General features: G+C 41.3%; 1 protein-coding gene across 5 annotated transcripts in view; it reads right to left on the bottom strand.

The window, feature by feature from the left end:
* LOC116522756 (putative protein PTGES3L) overlaps positions 1–17,644 on the bottom strand; it is a 28,232-nt gene that overhangs the window by 8,574 nt on the left and 2,014 nt on the right. For 2 of the 5 annotated variants that reach the window (XM_032237779.1, XM_032237778.1), the window contains exons 2-7: positions 16,343–16,456; positions 15,530–15,596; positions 9,446–9,544; positions 8,777–8,866; positions 7,676–7,729; positions 5,880–6,544 (exon numbers count right to left, since the gene is read on the bottom strand). In XM_032237779.1, the coding sequence (XP_032093670.1) occupies positions 6,335–6,544; positions 7,676–7,729; positions 8,777–8,866; positions 9,446–9,544; positions 15,530–15,596; positions 16,343–16,456 (634 nt within the window). In that variant the 3' untranslated portion in view covers positions 5,880–6,334. Of the gene's footprint in view, positions 1–641; positions 700–813; positions 974–1,577; positions 1,704–2,817; positions 2,915–5,879; positions 6,545–6,883; positions 7,408–7,675; positions 7,730–8,776; positions 8,867–9,445; positions 9,545–15,529; positions 15,597–16,342; positions 16,457–17,644 lie in introns of those variants that run through there. The other 3 variants (XM_032237781.1, XM_032237780.1, XM_032237777.1) reach the window with 3 other exon arrangements.

Here is a 17,644-nt window from a genome sequence, read left to right as displayed (position 1 = left end):
TTGTCCTAAAATAAAATTGTCAGCCTCTGCTTCGCTGCTGCTTTTCGGCTGCCATTGAAATGGGGAGGGGGGGCATGGTATTTGGGAGGGGAATCATTATGTACTGGAGGATTGTTATTAGGAGTTACTCTGACCATCTCTCGGCACATGTGGGAGAAGGGAGTTTCCCGCCAAGGCCAACTGTCCAGCATTCCAACCTCATGATGCTTTTTGAAGATCTCCCACCTGACGGTTGGGTGAATTATTATTGGACTATGAACTGGGGTGCCAGGGGAGGGGATTGAATCATACATGATATTTATTGCTTTCGTGCTTTTTTACTCAGACTCATCTTTGCTTTGCTTCTCATCATTTGTAATTAGTAAAAGTACGCTTAATTCTGAAGCATGGAGTTGAGTGGTTTCTTCCCTGATTATTAAATGAAGATGCACCTGACAAAAATATTGACAACTGTGGATATTTATTTTGTAATAAACCATATGGTTATGTTCTTTTTACAAGGCATTTTGTCAAAAACGATCCTACAGGTTTTAAGTCTGTTAGCATTACCTGAAAGAGTTACAGATTTTGCAACTTGCCTCTGCTCTAGTTTTAGAATCCACAAGGAAAAAAGAGAAGGAGCAAAGTTGCATCCTGCTTACCATGATGTTGTCTTGTATCCAAACATCAGATCTGCAAGTGCTGTGATGAGATGTTGTCCTGAAACAGAAAATTATTCATCAGGTATTCAAATACCTGTTTCTATTGGGCTTATTTAAGTATTCTGTATTACATCACCCAAACTGATGGATATCACATGCATCAATTCTTCACCTGAATGCTGCTGCATATGGTCAAACCGCCGGTCCCAGTCCAGCGTCAGTTGTACCTTAGTTCCTGGCTCAAGTGGTGTCTGGATAAAGTGTAAAGCATTTGGACCTTGTCGGGTGATTCTGAGAACAGGGATATCATTAATAAATCCTCGGTCATCAGGCTGGAATGAAGAAATTTAAAGTTACAATCCTAGTTTCTGAGGAAAAAAAACATTCTCAACAAAATGTATAAAAGAGACAAACTTAATTCACAAAAACTTTATTTGCAGGAAGGCTCTGGAAAAAAAAAACCTAATAAATGCTATCCTTTCCATAGCTATTCCAAAATGTTAAAAGTTATTTATACAAGAGCAACAATGAATGACTGCACAAATAAAGGCATTGCTCAACCATTTTTGTATTATTAATTAGTTCAAGTAAAAGTTTCAATTATTATGAATCTCATACCAAACGTTTTTAGGAAGAATTACAATTACTCCAGAATTTTCAAGTGGTGTATTAAATAACACCACTTATACAATCCAAGCCTATCTTTTTATGTTGAAACTGTTTTCAATGGAACTTACTGTTGAATTACCTCATTAAATATCTAAATACAAACAACATATTTAAAAGTAAAACAAAAATCATTTTTTCCTAACAAGTATATTAACCAATTAAACTTTTGGTTTTAAAAACATGAAATTAGACTTAATATCAAGCAACATATTAATAAATATACAATAATTTAAAACTTTAAAATAGTTTGAGAACAATTATAAGTACCTGCCCTCCACCCTCTGGGAAAAGAATAGTGTCTTCCAGGATGACATGGTAACCTTGCAAAATGTTCTTTTTACTAATTTCTGTAGATAATTTTGCCGGGCAGCAGGAGAGCACCTGGGTGGTAAACTTAACAGGAAAAGGAAGGGATCTTTAGTTTTGGTGGAGGCAACTAACACATAGAAAGTTGAGATTTAAAGAGGTGAATCATGTGCAAGCCAAGACAAAACAATGAGAAAAACTATGTTTTTAACAATAGCCTTCTTCTCTGTAAATTCCTGGGGAGAACTGCATGCATTTTGTTACAATTATTACATTCAGCAAATGATGCAACTTTTATCCCAAGCTTCTATTTTAATATTTCTGTATGTTTTAATTTCTATAGCATGTATACCAATTTCATAACCTACAGTAGATCCAGTTTATTATACATATTTCTTTAAATGTCCAATTTCACTTCCAGTTGCCTTCTAAAATGCTTCACAGATTAGAAATGTCTTAAAATGAGACCAAATACTATAGATGTGGCCTCTTGAGGCACTTTCCTATAATTACAGTGAGTCATAACTCTGCTCATAGACAAGTTATTCTTGGGCAAAGGGCAGTTAAGCCTCACTTTTCCTTTTTGCTTTTCTGGGCTTTCCTTTCCTACTGACATACAATGTACAAGCAACTGATTTTTATATCAGCATATTGTATTATGCAAGTAATTGAATATATTCTGCATTACATTGTATTGTCCTATTATAGTATAGTCTTTATTGTCATTGTACATCATGTATACAAACATTAGTTGTTCTAGAGTAAGCTATAATAAGGAATGGCAACAAGTGCTTGAGGAAGAAACCATGCCTACAAGAATTATCTGCTATATATAGAACATTTCTCTATATTCCTAAAACAAAAATATGAAAAAAGAACAATGGGCTGTCCTGGGCTCAATAACCCCTCTAGATTTCTAAAATTCCGCAACTGTTGGATACAGAAAAATCTAATGGGAGAAACCCTGCAACTGTTCATCTCAATTTCTGCTAGCAAAAGGGGTGCGATCGTAGGCATAGTAGTCTTTCCAATTCTGAATAAAGCCGCTTATCTCCAGTTTTGGAGATTGGAAAGATTGCGACAAGAATCCTTTTCCAGCACAAATGAATGAAGAGCAAAACTGCAAACATTTATTCGCCCCGAATAGCGGCAATGAGCATGACTTCAGAGCCATCGTCCACTCGGTCGCCTCCTTCCGCACCTGCTGAACCCAGCTGTCCCGCTGGCACATAAACGCCATGCAGCCACTGAAGCCAGCCAACCAGGGTACACGAACGACCGGCGCCTTTTTTGCACTCTCTCACTCACTCAGACAACGGACATGCGCGACTGGCGGCCTAAGGTAGGCAGCGAGGGACATAATTAGTAAAGTTTTTCAACGTTTGCTATGTAGGGAAGGAGGGGTCAACGTTGGCCAATGAGCTGTTTGTGTTTTCGTGACCTAAGTATTAAATTTAAAGACCGAGAAGCCGGGATGGGATCGGGGTGGCAGGTCGAGCTCAGTGAAAAATGTTCGCGGGGCTATTTCCTCTCCTTGCGGGAAAAATGTGGAATGAAACATCTTTGCTGCAAACTAACAGTCTAAAGGGACCCTGGAGGTCTTCTATTCACCCCCTGCTGAAGCAGGAGATTCTATACCATTTCAGACAAAGGGCTGTATAGTCTCTTTTAAAAACTTCCAGTCAAGCGCGTGCAACTTCTGAAACCAAGACGATTGATTGTTCTCACTGTCAGGAACTTTCTTAATTCTAGGTTGCTTCTCTTTTTGGTTAGTTTCCAACCATTGCTTCTTGTTTTGCCTTCTGGTGTTTTAGAAAATAATTTGACCGCCTCCCCCCTTGTGGCAGCCCCTCAAATATTGGGACACTGCTATCATATCCCCCCAGTGACATGCGGTGAGGTTTATGGCTGGTGAGGCAGTCCTCTCCCCCAACACTCCACTGACTAAAGTACTTTCTTTCGCCCACCTGTGCTCGCAGCAGCCTTCCTGAGCTCTCTCGCGGGCACAGGTGGGTGAAAGAAAGTTATTTTTGCCACCCTGTGATGGCGGGTTGGCGCCTTCTTTCGCCCGCCTGTGTCCGCAGCAGCCCGCCAGGAGAGGCGGGTCTTTCGCTCACCTCTGCTGGCGGGCTGCTGTGAACACAGGCGAGCGAAAGAAAGTGACTTTCGCCCACTTGGGCTGGCGGGCTGCCCTCCCTGACTCTCCTACCGCTTCCCTCTCTTCACTTAAACTCTCTCTCTCTCAAACACACACACACACACACACACACACACACACACAAAGTTGCACCAGGAGGATTAAGTTTGAATTCCTCCCCCTCCCTCTGACCCACACGTATACGTACACGTACCTTTTCCAGCTGTTTCACAGAGGAGTTCAACTCTGCTCTTGCCTGCCATCATGAAAAGAAAAAAAAATGTAAAAGGAAAAAGGCAAGAGCTGAGGTCAGGCTGGGCTAGTTGCTACCAGAGTCTGCTTAAATAAAAAAAAGCCTCTAAAAAAACGCCCTCTACAGGAGGAGGCAGGAGAAAGATGTGCCTCATCTACGTCAGGAATTTTTTGGCTTTCAACCCTTGCTTAACTCTGCTCGAGTGATCATAAAGTCAGACTAGATGAGGCACGTGGTTCTCCTGCCTCCTCCTGTAGAGAGCATTTTTAGAGGCTTTTTTAAACAGTTAAGCACTAAGCAGAGTCATCCACTGTGACTCTGGCAGCAACTAGTCAGCCTGACTCTTGCCTTTTTCCTTCTACATTTTTTTCTTTTCATGATGACAGTGGTGAGGCTCTGCCTCCCCTGCCTCCCCTGACTGCACGTCCCTGCTAGACATACCCAATTCTTGCAACTGTTCATATGTTTTAGCCTCCAATCCACAATCATCTTTGTTAATCTCCCTGCACTTTTTCTTAACATCATTTTTATATTGTGATGACCAAAATTGAATCCAAGTGTGGTCTTACCTAGGCATTATAAAGGGATACTAACACTTCACATAATCTTAATTCTATTCCTCTGTTTATGCAACCTAGGACTACACTGGCTTTTTGATGGCCGCAGCACACTACTGGCTCAATTTAAATGAGTTTTCACTAGGAATCCAAGGTCCTACTTGCAGTTACAGCTATTGAATCAGGTTATACCTATTCTATACTTATAACAGTGGTGAAATTTTTAAAAAATTACGATTGGTTCTGTGGGTGTGGGTTGGTGGGGTAGCAGGGGAAGAATACTGCAAAATCTCCATTCTCACCCCACTCCAGGAGAAGGATACTGCAAAATCTCTATTCCCACTCCACTCTAGAGCCAGCCAGACGTGGTATTTGCTGGTTCTCTGAACTACTCAAAATTTCCAAATCAGAACCTGCTGGATTTTACCTATGATGTATACCTTTGTTTTTTCTTGGCTAGTTGTATAACCTTGCTTTTCTCACCATTGAATTATAGGACCCAACGTGCAACTCTGTCGAGATTCTTTTGGATCGTGGGTCTATCTTCTGGGGTGTTGGCTATTCCTGCCAGCTTGATGTTGGCTGCAAATTTCTATTCCCTCATCTAAATCTTTTATAAAGATGCTTAAGAGTTTTGGGCCTAAAACAGAACTTTGGGATAGCCCACTGCTTACTTCTCTCCATGTGGATGTAGTTTCATTAAGAATTACACGTTGAGTGTGGTTTGTCAGCCAATTACGAATCCCTCTAATAGTGATGTTGTCTATCCCACATTTTCCTAGATTACCAAGAGGTAGATTGTAGTCTACTTTGTCAAATTCCTTAGTGCTTCCTATGTTGATTTCTCTGTCACATCTATTATTGTTGTTTAGTTATAGCAGTGGTTGGTTGCAGCAGTACGCTCTGGTATGGGTGTATCGGAGCCTGCCCGGAGCACTGGATACAGTTCTGGTACGGTGCTCCAGAGGGCCCACTCATCCGCCCGAGCTCCTTACCTGTCCTTTTTAAGCCTTCGGCACTTCCGCGCACAACATGTATGGTGCCTGTGCAACGCTCCACTGAGCAGCTGGAGCGTCATGGAGACTTATGGAGGCATCACAAGCAGGTACGATACATATGTTTGCTGCCCGTGCACCGTACACGCCTGTGTGGGCAACGCTGGGCCCGTTCCAACCGTACTGGTTGGAACGGGATCTGGAACCCACTACTAACATAGTTATTTTGGTTGCCCACTCCAAAAACTCTGAGTGGCTTGCAACATAAAATATGCATAATTTAAACTCATTAATGTAAAGTGTTACAGCCTAGACAAAAACAGCAGTAACAACCCATGATTTATTGATTGCTCTTTCATTCTTGTGAAACCATAAGAAATCTCGCTTCACAAACTTCTAACCTTGGGATTAAACAGTACTTTTAGATTGGGAAAGTTGAGGATGTTATAAGAGACTGATTTCATATATCATATAAAAAGATATTGCTAATAGAACAACTAACAATTGACTACACTTATTTGGCAAGGTAATATAATGTATAGACCTGGGGCTGGGGAAATCAGAATGACTATTAAGCAAAGAATAGAGTTTTATCAATATATTTGTTGTCTCAAATGATCTAGATTTTTTACAGCCCAGATCTATTAGACCAATAGTTTATGGTTCCTATAGCATTCAGCTTAATATTGTAATCAGGAGAGATAGGTGACCTATAAATTGAATAAATTTGTATAGACCAATGTTTATCAGTATCCAGTATTAAGATGTGTTGACTTCTACTCAGAGAATGGTGGCTGGGGAATTCTGGAAATAGTAGTCCATCGTAAAATTGCTGAAGTTGAAAAACCTTTGTATAGACAATAGGTGACAAACTCAATCGCATTACGTGGTATATTGTGACGTATCGTGACATTTTTTGCCTTTGCAGAGTTGGAGTGGGTATGGCCTGAACATGACGCATCCAGCCCACGGCACCAGTTTGACACCTGTGACATAGAGAAAGAATTAGAAGCATGGGGAAACCATAGTTGAGGATTGGATCACCATTTTAGTTCCCATTTTAAGGTGAGAGAGTTGTCCTTGCTGGCCTCTATATTTGTAGACTAGATCTGATAATCCTAGCATAAGAATTTTGCTACAAAATCACAAAAGCTTTAGGATTGTCACCAAGAAGCATACTAAAGGAAAGATAAATATGCTCTCCAATTAAGCTAACACAAATTATAACTGCTACACCCATATAATTTTCTGATAGGAAAATGGTTCCCTAAAATGTTATTGTTGTTCTTCACTAAAATACTGCTGTTGCTGTTGTTATAGTTGTTGTTGTTGTTGTTGTTGTTGTTGTTCAGTTTATTCAACAGCTTAGTATTTTCATATGGTTGCCAATCATCACTGAACTTCAAAAATCAAGTAAGGATGGCCACTCAGTGAAATAGAAGGGACAACACACAGGTATAAATGTCTCCTTGAAAGTAAAATATGCTAAAACTGAAGCTTGTTTTTGCTTATTGAATGATCATTTTCTTTCACAAATTTTTTTGAAGTGTTTCTTTGTAATTATCCAGATTACAAAGACGGCTACACTTAAAAGGTACAACAACTTACAACAACTCTGCTAGGTATTGGGCCAAAGAATTGTTTATTAAAGTTATCCAGAAAAATTACAGTGAAATAATTTAATACTCATTGAAAATAAATACATTTGAAACACTTCGCCAGATCACATCTGCTTCCGTGTTCTAGGCCTTAGCCAGTATGTGGCCTAGTCCCATGTCACTGCTGACTATAGCAGTAGTAAATTAAGGTAGCAGTCCAGTCAGAGAGATGTGCCATTTCAGCTGTCATCCTAAAATTATTAAGCGCATACAGAGAAACATTATTATTTTCATTGAGAGAGGAACATAACCCAAATTTATGAAATGAAATACTTTTAAAATATATACATCAACTTCTGCAAGTTCTGGCACAGTGGTTTGAAATACTAGTGAAGTACAAGCCATATTCCATCCCAGCTCTCCAGCCATGTTAATTGATAAATCTAACAGACTGATAGTATGGAGTCAAGCAAGCAGAACTTCGGAAATAGTTAAAGATGCTTTTCCCTACATACTTACATCAAGATCATCCATGGCTGGGGGTGAATCTTTCTTAGTAACTTTTTGCATGAGCTGTAGGAGAATAAGGGGATTAAAGCAAAAAGTGCTGCTATTTAATATTGAGAAACATGGAGTATATTCCTACCCAAAGTGTATAACTAAATAATTAACAGTTATTTGCATGAAAAAGTTAGTAAAATATATACTATTATTCACGGTAGCCAATGAGTAATAGTATTGAATCCGGCTAACTAGATTTATGTTATTCTATTATGCTCTGTAAAAAGAGGACAGGTTAGCATGTAGAGAACCATTTTTGAAATCTCAAAAGTAGGGAAAGGTCAATATTATTTTCTCTCTTATTAGAGCCTTTTTTAAAAAATTTACCTTTTATCTTAATGTGAGCATAAATTTACAATATTCAATATCTTCATGTATAAATGGTGCATAAATAATACAAGAATTTATGGCATATATAATAATAGCAGCACAATCCTGCTGTCAATTGCGAACTGAATCAGACTGATGCCATTTTCACTATTCTCAGTTGCCACGCTGTATGGGGATGGGGATGGAGGTGGGGAGAGGAGGTTGGAATTCATTACCAGATGCAACACCGATCTTTTCATGGAAACCAAGGCCATCCCTGCAGGTATCGGATGAAGAAAGGGGAGTGCCCAAGGAGCCTGCCAAGTAACTTAATTGGACAATGTGACCAGTGACACTGGAGAGGGGTTCATTTTCTATTTTAATTATACTGGGACCCCAGGGAATATTTAGAGTTGGTTTTGCATTTAAATGTGCTAACATGATGTACCCAATAAGTACTTTAAGGAAGATTCCCGCCTTGGAGTTCTGGTTTTCTTGGTCTTCTTAGTCGGAACCTCGACACCTGTTTTGATAAACGGGGTTTTTCTTGCTATTACTGGTGGCACTGCCAAATAGAACCATTGCATTCTGTATAAATGTAAAAGCGTCAACATTCCTACTGTCACTATTAGTTAGCACTGTAATTGGGATACAGAATGGCCACTTTCTGCTTTCTCAGACTTCAGTTTTGCTGATTCAGTGAGTCAGGTAAGTTTCAGAATTCTGCCTTGATCTGATAATTGTGCTCACCTCTGCATATTGTTCGACCATGGCTGCTTCCACCTCTTCATCTCCTTCCCAGTCTCTCCAGTTATCAAAGTCCACTGAGAGCCATGCTGGCTGCAAATAAAATGAACAATTGTTTACAGCATGTTCCATCTTTGCTCTTATTACGTTACTAAAATAAGCATTTAAAAACCAAATGTTAAATAAAGCAATGGCATTCTAATTTTTTCATCTTTTCAACCAAGCAGGAAAAGAACTGATATTAAATAAGAATATATTTTACCAAATCAGCTCCTTTCAACTGGTATAAAATCTCCACTATCATGTTAACTGCACTCTTTGACTAAAAATCAAAAAGCCAAGTTTTCTATGGAAATTGTTAAGTAAGTAGGACTTGGTCTTACTGATATCCCCATTTAATACTGAGATCTGGTAATATAAGTAATCCTTGTTTAGCAACTTCCCACTTTTGTGACCTTTCATAGTGATGAAGAAGTAACTTTGCAACCAGTCCTCGTATTTACAACTTTTGCAGGTCTGTAAGGCAAAGGAAAACTGAAGTAAGATCATAAGTAGCATTATGGTTTGCCTTACTGCCTTAATAACAGTGCTGTCAAGCCCAATTGTGATTGCTAAACAAGGACTACATATATTGGTTCCCTAATTAACCAGGGAAGATTAAAGGTGTCCTACCTTGAAATCTTCTTTGGTGAGATGTGGCCACGGCACTTTCTCCTTCCATTTGCGTGTAAAGAGTGTGATCGACCTGCCTGAACGCTTATTTTGAGAATCCTGAAAGTGATTATATTGGAGTAGAAAAAGTCTGAATTTTACCAGTTAATTCTTTTATAAATAACTTGTAATTGCAATTAGTCGTATATATTTAAGTTAAGTTAGTCCTATAAATACTGATACAATCTACATTTGAGTGCCACATTTTTGCTTTTATTTGCTTTGGAAGATTCTCTCCATCCATAGTAGCCACAGTGATATCTTTGCTTGGAAACAGAATAAACAAGAAGCCTGAGGACATCCCTGAGCCTTTTTCCATATAGCTTAAACACATTTTAAAACTGTGAAAAATATTGTTTCTACATCAGACTTTTTGTCAATAATTGGGAGTCTCCTATTGAATATAAAGCGGAGAAGGGAAAAGACAGAGAAGTACAAATTTGAAAGACCAGAAAGTACTGTTTTTGGCCCATGCTTATATTTACACTTGCTATGTTTATATAATCCAGCCATCTGGTTGATTAATCTATAGTGGTCTCAAGCCTAGATAAATGGGGAGGGTTACAAAAATCAATGGTGAATACCCTGTAAAAAATATCATCAGAACACTTTATGGCAATAACTCAAAATATGTCTCATATATGGATACCAACAGTGGATTACTGCAGAAAAGCATGGACGAGCTTTCAGTAGTCAGGGTCTTTATAATGTTGTTGGAAGAAAGCCTTCATGAAACCCAACAATTGATGGTGCCCATGATGAAAGAGGTCACCTACACTCTACAAAGTTATATCAAATTGGAACATGGAATGCTAGAGGCATGTCCTTTGGGAAATTCAAAATTGTAAAAAGAGAAATGATTAGTGTTAACCTATAAATCCTTGACATCAGAGAGTTACTCTGGGCAGTTAGTGGTCAATTCAAATCACATAGTTTATGGTTTATTTTTCTTGAAATAATATAAGATGAAAAGGAGTTGCATTCTCCATAAGCAAACAAATGGCTAAATATTTTGAGAATCACAGAGCATACAGTGATTGCATAATATTTATCCAAATTAGGGGCAAGCCACTCAACATCACTATACTACAAATCTATGCCCCAACTGGAGACTCAAATGATGATAAAATTCAGATTTTCTAAAGTGAGCTTCAAAGTACTCTCGTGAAAATACAAAAAAAGAGAATTTTTTATATTATGGGTGATTTAAATGCAAAGATAGGTCACGAAGGAATTGCAAGAATAGTAGGCAAGTTTTGGTTGATGAATTGAATAAAGCTGGTGATTGCCTAATGCAAATTGCCAGGAAAATAATTTTATCTTAACTCCATGAACATGTGGTTTATTCAACACAAGCAATGTTTATACACATGGACAGCACCAAATGGACATCTACAGTGAGATAAGACTTCATTTTATGACAACAATGCTGAAAAGGTTTGGTTGTTAAGACACTTCCTGATTGTAATTCAGACCAACAGCTATTAATGGCTAAACTGAACCTCAAACTGTGCAAAGTGAAAAGGTAATGTCTCCCCAAAAATTAATGTGATCATCTCACCTATGTATGTCATAGAAGTTATGAATAGGTTTGAGTCGCTGAATTTAAAAGGGAAAACCCCAAATAAATAGTGATGAGAAATCTGAGATAACATCATGGAAATTGCTTGGAAGTATGTGTCATGTGAGAAACCAAAGAGAACAAACAGGCAAAGCCAAAGGTAATAAGGTTGAAGTTAAAAAACTGAATACAATTTTCCAATGTAAAGCCAGGAAAGACAAAAATAGGCAGTAGGAAGAGCAGTGTCAACATCTGGAAGAATAGATAGATAGATAGATAGATAGATAGATAGATAGATAGATAGATAGAAAGAAGTTTTTTTATATGCCGCCCTTTTCCCTGGGGGGACTCAGGGCGGCTCACAATCCAAGAGGGAGGGGGAGACAAACTTTTTAACATATAAGACAATACATAATTAAAAAACACAACATTCATACCATTCGGGCGGGTTACAGTCTTAGCCCCAGGCCTGATGGGATAGCCAGATTCTGAGGGCTGTGCGGAAGGTCTGGAGGGTGGTGAGGGTACGAATCTCCACGGGGAGATCGTTCCATAGGGTCGGAGCTACCACCGAGAAGGCTCTCCTCCGCGTAGTTGCCAGTCGGCATTGACCGGCAGATGGAACTCGGAGGAGGCCTAATCGATGAGATCTAATAGGTCGCGTGGAGGTAATTGGCAGTAGGCGGTCTCTCAAGTACCCAGATCCACTACCATGTAGGGCTTTATGGGTGACAAGTAGCACCTTGAAGCGCACCCGGAGATCGACAGGTAGCCAGTGCAGCTCGCGGAGGATAGGTGTTATGTGGGTGAAGCGAGGTGCACCCACAATCGCTCGCGCGGCCGCATTCTGGACTAGCTGAAGTCGCCGAATACTCTTCAAGGGCAGCCCCATGTAGAGCATATTGCAGTACTCCAGCCTAGAGGTCACAAGGGCACGAGTGACTGTTGTGAGAGCCTCCCGGTTCAGGTAGGGGCACAACTGGTGCACCAGGCGAACCTGGGCAAATGCCCCCCTGGTCACAGCTGACAAATGGTGTTCGAAAGTCAGCTGTGGGTCCAGGAGGACTCCCAAGTTGCGGACCCTATCTGAGGGGTATAATGTTTGACCCCCCCAGCCTGAGAGGTGGAATACTTGCCGGATTGGTGGGAGGGAAACACAACAGCCACTCGGTCTTATCTGGGTTGAGCACGAGTTTGTTAGCCCTCATCCAGTCCCTAACAGCTTCAAGTCCCTGGTTCATCACGTCCACCGCTTCATTGAGTTGGCACGGGGCGGACAGATACAACTGAGTATCGTCCGCATACTGGTGGTATTTTGTCCCGTGCCGCCGAATGATCTCGCCCAGCGGTTTCATGTAGATGTTGAAAAGTAGGGGGGACAAGACCGAACCCTGCGGCACCCCATATGTTAGGGGCCTAGGGGTCGATCTCTGCCCTCCAACTAACACCGACTGCGACCTGTCCGAGAGGTAAGAGGAGAACCGCTGCAAAACAGTGCCTCCCACCGCCACTTCCCGCAGTCGTCGCAGAAGGATACCATGGTCGATGGTATCGAAAGCCGCTGAGAGGTCAAGGAGAACCAGGATGGAGGTGAAGCCTCCGTCCCTGGCTCTCCAGAGGTCATCGGTCAATGCGACCAAAGCGGTTTCTGTGCTGTAGCCAGGCCTGAAGCCGGACTGAAATGGGTCAAGATAGCTAGCTTCCTCCAAGGACCGCTGGAACTGAAAGGCCACCACCTTCTCAACAACCTTCCCCACAAAGGAGAGGTTGGAGACTGGACGATAATTGTTAAGAACGGCTGGATCCAAGGATGGTTTCTTCAGGAGGGGTCTCACCACCGCCGCTTTAAGTGCGGGGGGAAAGACCCCCTCCCGAAGGGAGGTGGTAACAACCGCCTGGATCCAGCCCCGTGTCACCTCCCTGCTGTTAGCAACCAGCCAGGAGGGGCACGGGTCCAGTACACATGTGGAGGCACTCACATGGCCTTGTCCACGTCCCCAAGGGGCAACATCCTGAAACTCAACCCAGGGGTGGTCTACCAGATTATCCCCTTGTGCCTCGGCTGGATCTGCAGAATCGGAGTCCAACTCCGACCGAAACTGAGCAACTTTGTCCGCTAAGAACTGGACGTAGTCCTCAGCCCTACCCTGCAGGGGATCCCCCGTGTCCCTCCTGTTTAGGAGGGAACGGGTTATCCTAAACAGGGCGGCTGGGCGCGACTCAGCAGAGGCAATCAAGGTGGCAATATAAGCTCTTTTCGCCGTCCTAATTGCCTTGATGTATTCCTTGATGCACGATGTTAGAAGTGCTCGGCTCGATTCGGATTTGTTGGACCTCCATAGGTGCTCTAGGCGTCTCTTCCGGCGCTTCCTCTTGCGGAGTTCCTCGGTAAACCAAGGAGGCCTCCTGGATCCACTGCCTCGGAGCGGCCGTAGTGGCGCAATCCGGTCAAGAGACTCCGACGCTGCCGAGTTCCAGGCAGCAACCAGAGTCTCCACCGGACTGTGGGCGAGAGTATCAGGAATAACCCCAAGCTCCGTCTGGAACCTCAAGGGGTCCATAAGTCGCCTGGGGCGGAACCACCTGGTCGGTTCCTCCTCCCTACAATGGAGGTTTGGTCTCCGAAAGTCAAGCCTCAGTAGGCAGTGGTCTGACCATGACAGGGGTATGATTTCACTACCCCTCAGACCAAGATCACAAGTCCACTGCTCCAAGAGAAATACGAGGTCGAGTGTGTGACCCGCTGAGTGGGTTGGGCCCCGAATTACCTGGGTCAAGCCCATGGCTGTCATGGAAGCCATGAACTCCTGCGCTCCATCAGAGTGTTCACCGAGCGAAGGCAAATTGAAATCCCCCAGAACCATAAGCCTGGGGAACTCAATTGCCAGCTTGGCTACCGACTCGAGGAGTGAGGGGAGGGCTGCTGCAACGCTGTTGGGAGGCAGGTACGTTAACAGCAAACCCACTTGACCCTTGAGGTCCAACTTCACCAGCAGGGACTCACACCCGACAAGCTCCGGAGCAGGGATCCTACAAGGTACTAGAGACTCTCGGATAACAATAGCCACACCTCCACCCCTTCCCTGGGCTCTCGGCTGATGGAGCACCTGAAAACCTTCTGGGCACATCTCTACGAGGGGGACTCCTCCCTCCGGGCCCAGCCAGGTTTCAGTAATACATGCCAGGTCTGCCCTCTCGTCTAAAATTAAGTCCCGGACGAGGGGAGCTTTGTGAACTACAGACCTGGCATTTAGCGACAACAGCCTGAGACCGGGGTCCTGATTACTCGCGCCATCTGGCCTTGGAGTGGGACTCATAGGGCCGGAAGGAGGGATCTCTGTGACGTAGTGAGCCCTCCTTCCCCGGTAATGGCCAGCCCTAAAGTCCCCGCCATATCTGCCCCTCCCTGTTACGACCGTAATGCTCCGGCCCACTCCTGTGTCCGTGGTTCCCTCAACCACCCCTATGGCTCCCGCATTCCTCGACAGGCCCTCCGAATCAAACACACTCATTTGTTCACTCAGGCAGTCCCCACGTAGTAATTAAAAACACATAAAATACAGCAATATAGTATAAAAAGGAATTAAACAAATTACAAAGTTAAAAAGTGTGGGCTCATTCAATCAATACATACATACCACATGCACTCCTCATACCAGAATAATTGCGCAAGTATTAAAAGATGTAAAAAATGTGCAAGTTCGGGAAGCTAATAGGAAGGAACATACTAAGATTGCTGTACTGAAAATGATGCAATCCAGATTTTCAGCATAGCAAGGAACTGTTAAAGACTGCAATGGGAATACAGTAAGTGACCAACAGAAGATCAAAACAGATAGAAAGAATATATGGAAGGATTCTATAGCAACTTGACATGATGACAGCCAATCAATGAAGAACCAAACATCTCGAAAGAAGAAGAATGTCAAGGAGAAATAGTTGAGATATGCAATGGTATAATCTCAAGGATAGATTCATTCTATTTAATGCATCATTTAACAGTTGAATCTACACCATAAAACAAAGAAGAATAACATTAAAATCATCACACCTATGGTATTATACCACTGTACTTAAAAAAAACAAAACACCTTTCAGTCAACTGAGAAAATTTGAAACCTACCCACTTACAATTCCCATGAACAGAGCAGTCAAAAGGACAGAGATAAGGTAGATAGAGAGGCAAGTGGGAGTGTTAGTGGCAGGCTCTTACTTATTGAGGCTCAGGCTGTGAGATACCAGTTCATAATAGCTTAGATTGTGGTACTCAATAATCTGTAATTCTCAATTTATGACCATAGTGGAGAGAGTTGGGATTGCTGTCATAAATATGTGCGGTCACATGACATCCTGCTTTATGACCACACCAACTTACAGTATAAATTTCAGTCCCAATTATGATTGTAAGTTGAGGGCTAACAATATCAAAGAAAAATAGATGTATTCTTTTATTTTAAGCTGGTCCTGTCCATTCAGCTACTTACCTTGGAATTTACTCGGGCATAAAAGTGAATCTCGTTGTATATTTCAACGCCATCAGCATTCTTACAGCTGCAGAAAGATACACAGTAAATACTTATTTGAAATTATCTCTTTTCACAAATGCTACTGAAGATAACTGGCTTAGTAAGCTAGCTAATACAGGTAGTCCTCAATTTATAACCCTTCATTTAGTGACCATTCAAAGTTACAACAGCATTGAAAAAGAGATTTAGATCCATTCCACACATTTACAATTAACATGGCATTCCCAGGATTGATGATCAAAATTGGCATTTATTTGGCCCCTTGGCATGTGTTAATGACAATTGTAGCATTCCAGATCATGTGATCACTATTTATGACCTTTCCAGCTGGTGACAAGGAAAGTCAGTGGAGGCAGCCAGATTTGCTTAATGACCATATTCACTTAACAATAGACAATAAAGATTGCAAAATCAGGCACAATCTTCTTAACAATTGTATTGGGAATTTCTGGTCTCAATTGTGATTATACGTCAAAGACTACCTGCATATTATTTAAACATTACTAATCCACCTTCTGAAGGTATACTTTTCATTTTTAGAGAAGAAAGCAGTTGTGTGAAGAATTAGACTAATTACTGATCATGTGTGAATGAGAATCAGAAAATTGACAAACTTATATAGTCGCACAATCCAATGTCTTTTTTGACATTTGTAGAAATGAATTCCACAGTGTTCAATGGAAAAGAAAAGCTAGCCATTTGTATTTGCTTATTAAACCCAACATTTATAGGGGTTTTTTCCTCCTAAAATAGAAGACAATGTTTTCTTACCTGAATATTACCTTGTAATCATCAAGGTCCACTTTTACATCCGTGCTGTCTTCCACACAGAATTCCAGAAAAACGTATCGTGGACGGTCATACCATAAAGTTTTGGCTGGTTGTCTTAAGGAAATAAAAGAAGAATGAACACTGGGGTGGTAAAAGTGTGAATTCCATCTCAAAAAAAAAAAGGAACATCAAGCTATTCCATATTATGGTTGGCTGCACAGATATTTAGACTGTATCTGGCATTTTTTATTCAGATAGATCCTTTCCAACAATCGGGAGCAGGCAGATATTATTTGATGGTATTAAAGGTATTGTCACAGGATATAAATTGTTCCAAGTGAACTGCCTTTTTCAGTTGATTGATGGTACTTTTGTTAATGCCAATAGTGTTCAAATGACACTCTTGTTGTTTTGGATTTGCACCCAAGCCACCTAATATTATTGATACTATCTTTGCTTTCTTTTGCCATAGTCACTCAATTTCTATTATTGGTCCTCTATTTTGTTATTTTCTCCAGTTCTCATCTATTCTCCTATCTCCAGGTACTGTCATGTCCACTATCTATATTTTAATATTATTTCATTTTTAATATATATCTCAAGGCAGTGAACATACTTAATACAGGTAGTCCTCAACCTATGACCACAATTGAGCCCAAAATTTATGTTGCTAAATGAGAAATTTGTTAAGTCAGTTTTGCCCCATTTTATTAGCCACATTTGTTAAGTGAATCACTGCAGTTCTTAAATTAGCAACCTAATTTTTAAGTGAATCTGGCTTCCTGATTGTTCTTGGCTGCAAAAGTGATTCCATGATCCCGGGACATTCATAAATGTGAGTCAGTTGACAAGCATCTGAATTAGTGATGAAATTCAAATACTGGTTCTGTGGTTGTGGCTTGGTTGGTGTGGCAAGAGAAGATACTGCAAAATCCCCATTCCCTCCCCACTCTTGGGGAAAAGAATCTGCAAAATCTCCATTCCCACTCCACTCTAGGGCCAGCCAGAGATGATATTTGCTGGTTCTTCGAACTACTCAAAATTTTCGCTACAGGGTCTCCAGAACCTGCTGAATTTCACCCCGATCTGAATGCAGATCATGTGACCATAGGGTACTGCAATGGTCATAAGTGTGAAAAATGATCATGTTATTTTTTTCAGTGCAGTTGTAACTTTGAATGGTCACTAAGTGAATTGTTGTAAGTCAAGGACTATCTGCATTCCTGCCTTTTATTTTCCACACAACAATAACCTGAAGTGGCCAGGGTTGAGAAAGAGTGGTTGACCCAAAGTTAGCTAGGT

Source organism: Thamnophis elegans, chromosome Z (genome assembly GCF_009769535.1).
Source record: "Thamnophis elegans isolate rThaEle1 chromosome Z, rThaEle1.pri, whole genome shotgun sequence".
NCBI lineage: Eukaryota > Metazoa > Chordata > Lepidosauria > Squamata > Colubridae > Thamnophis > Thamnophis elegans.
This window is presented reverse-complemented; position numbering and strand designations above follow the sequence as displayed.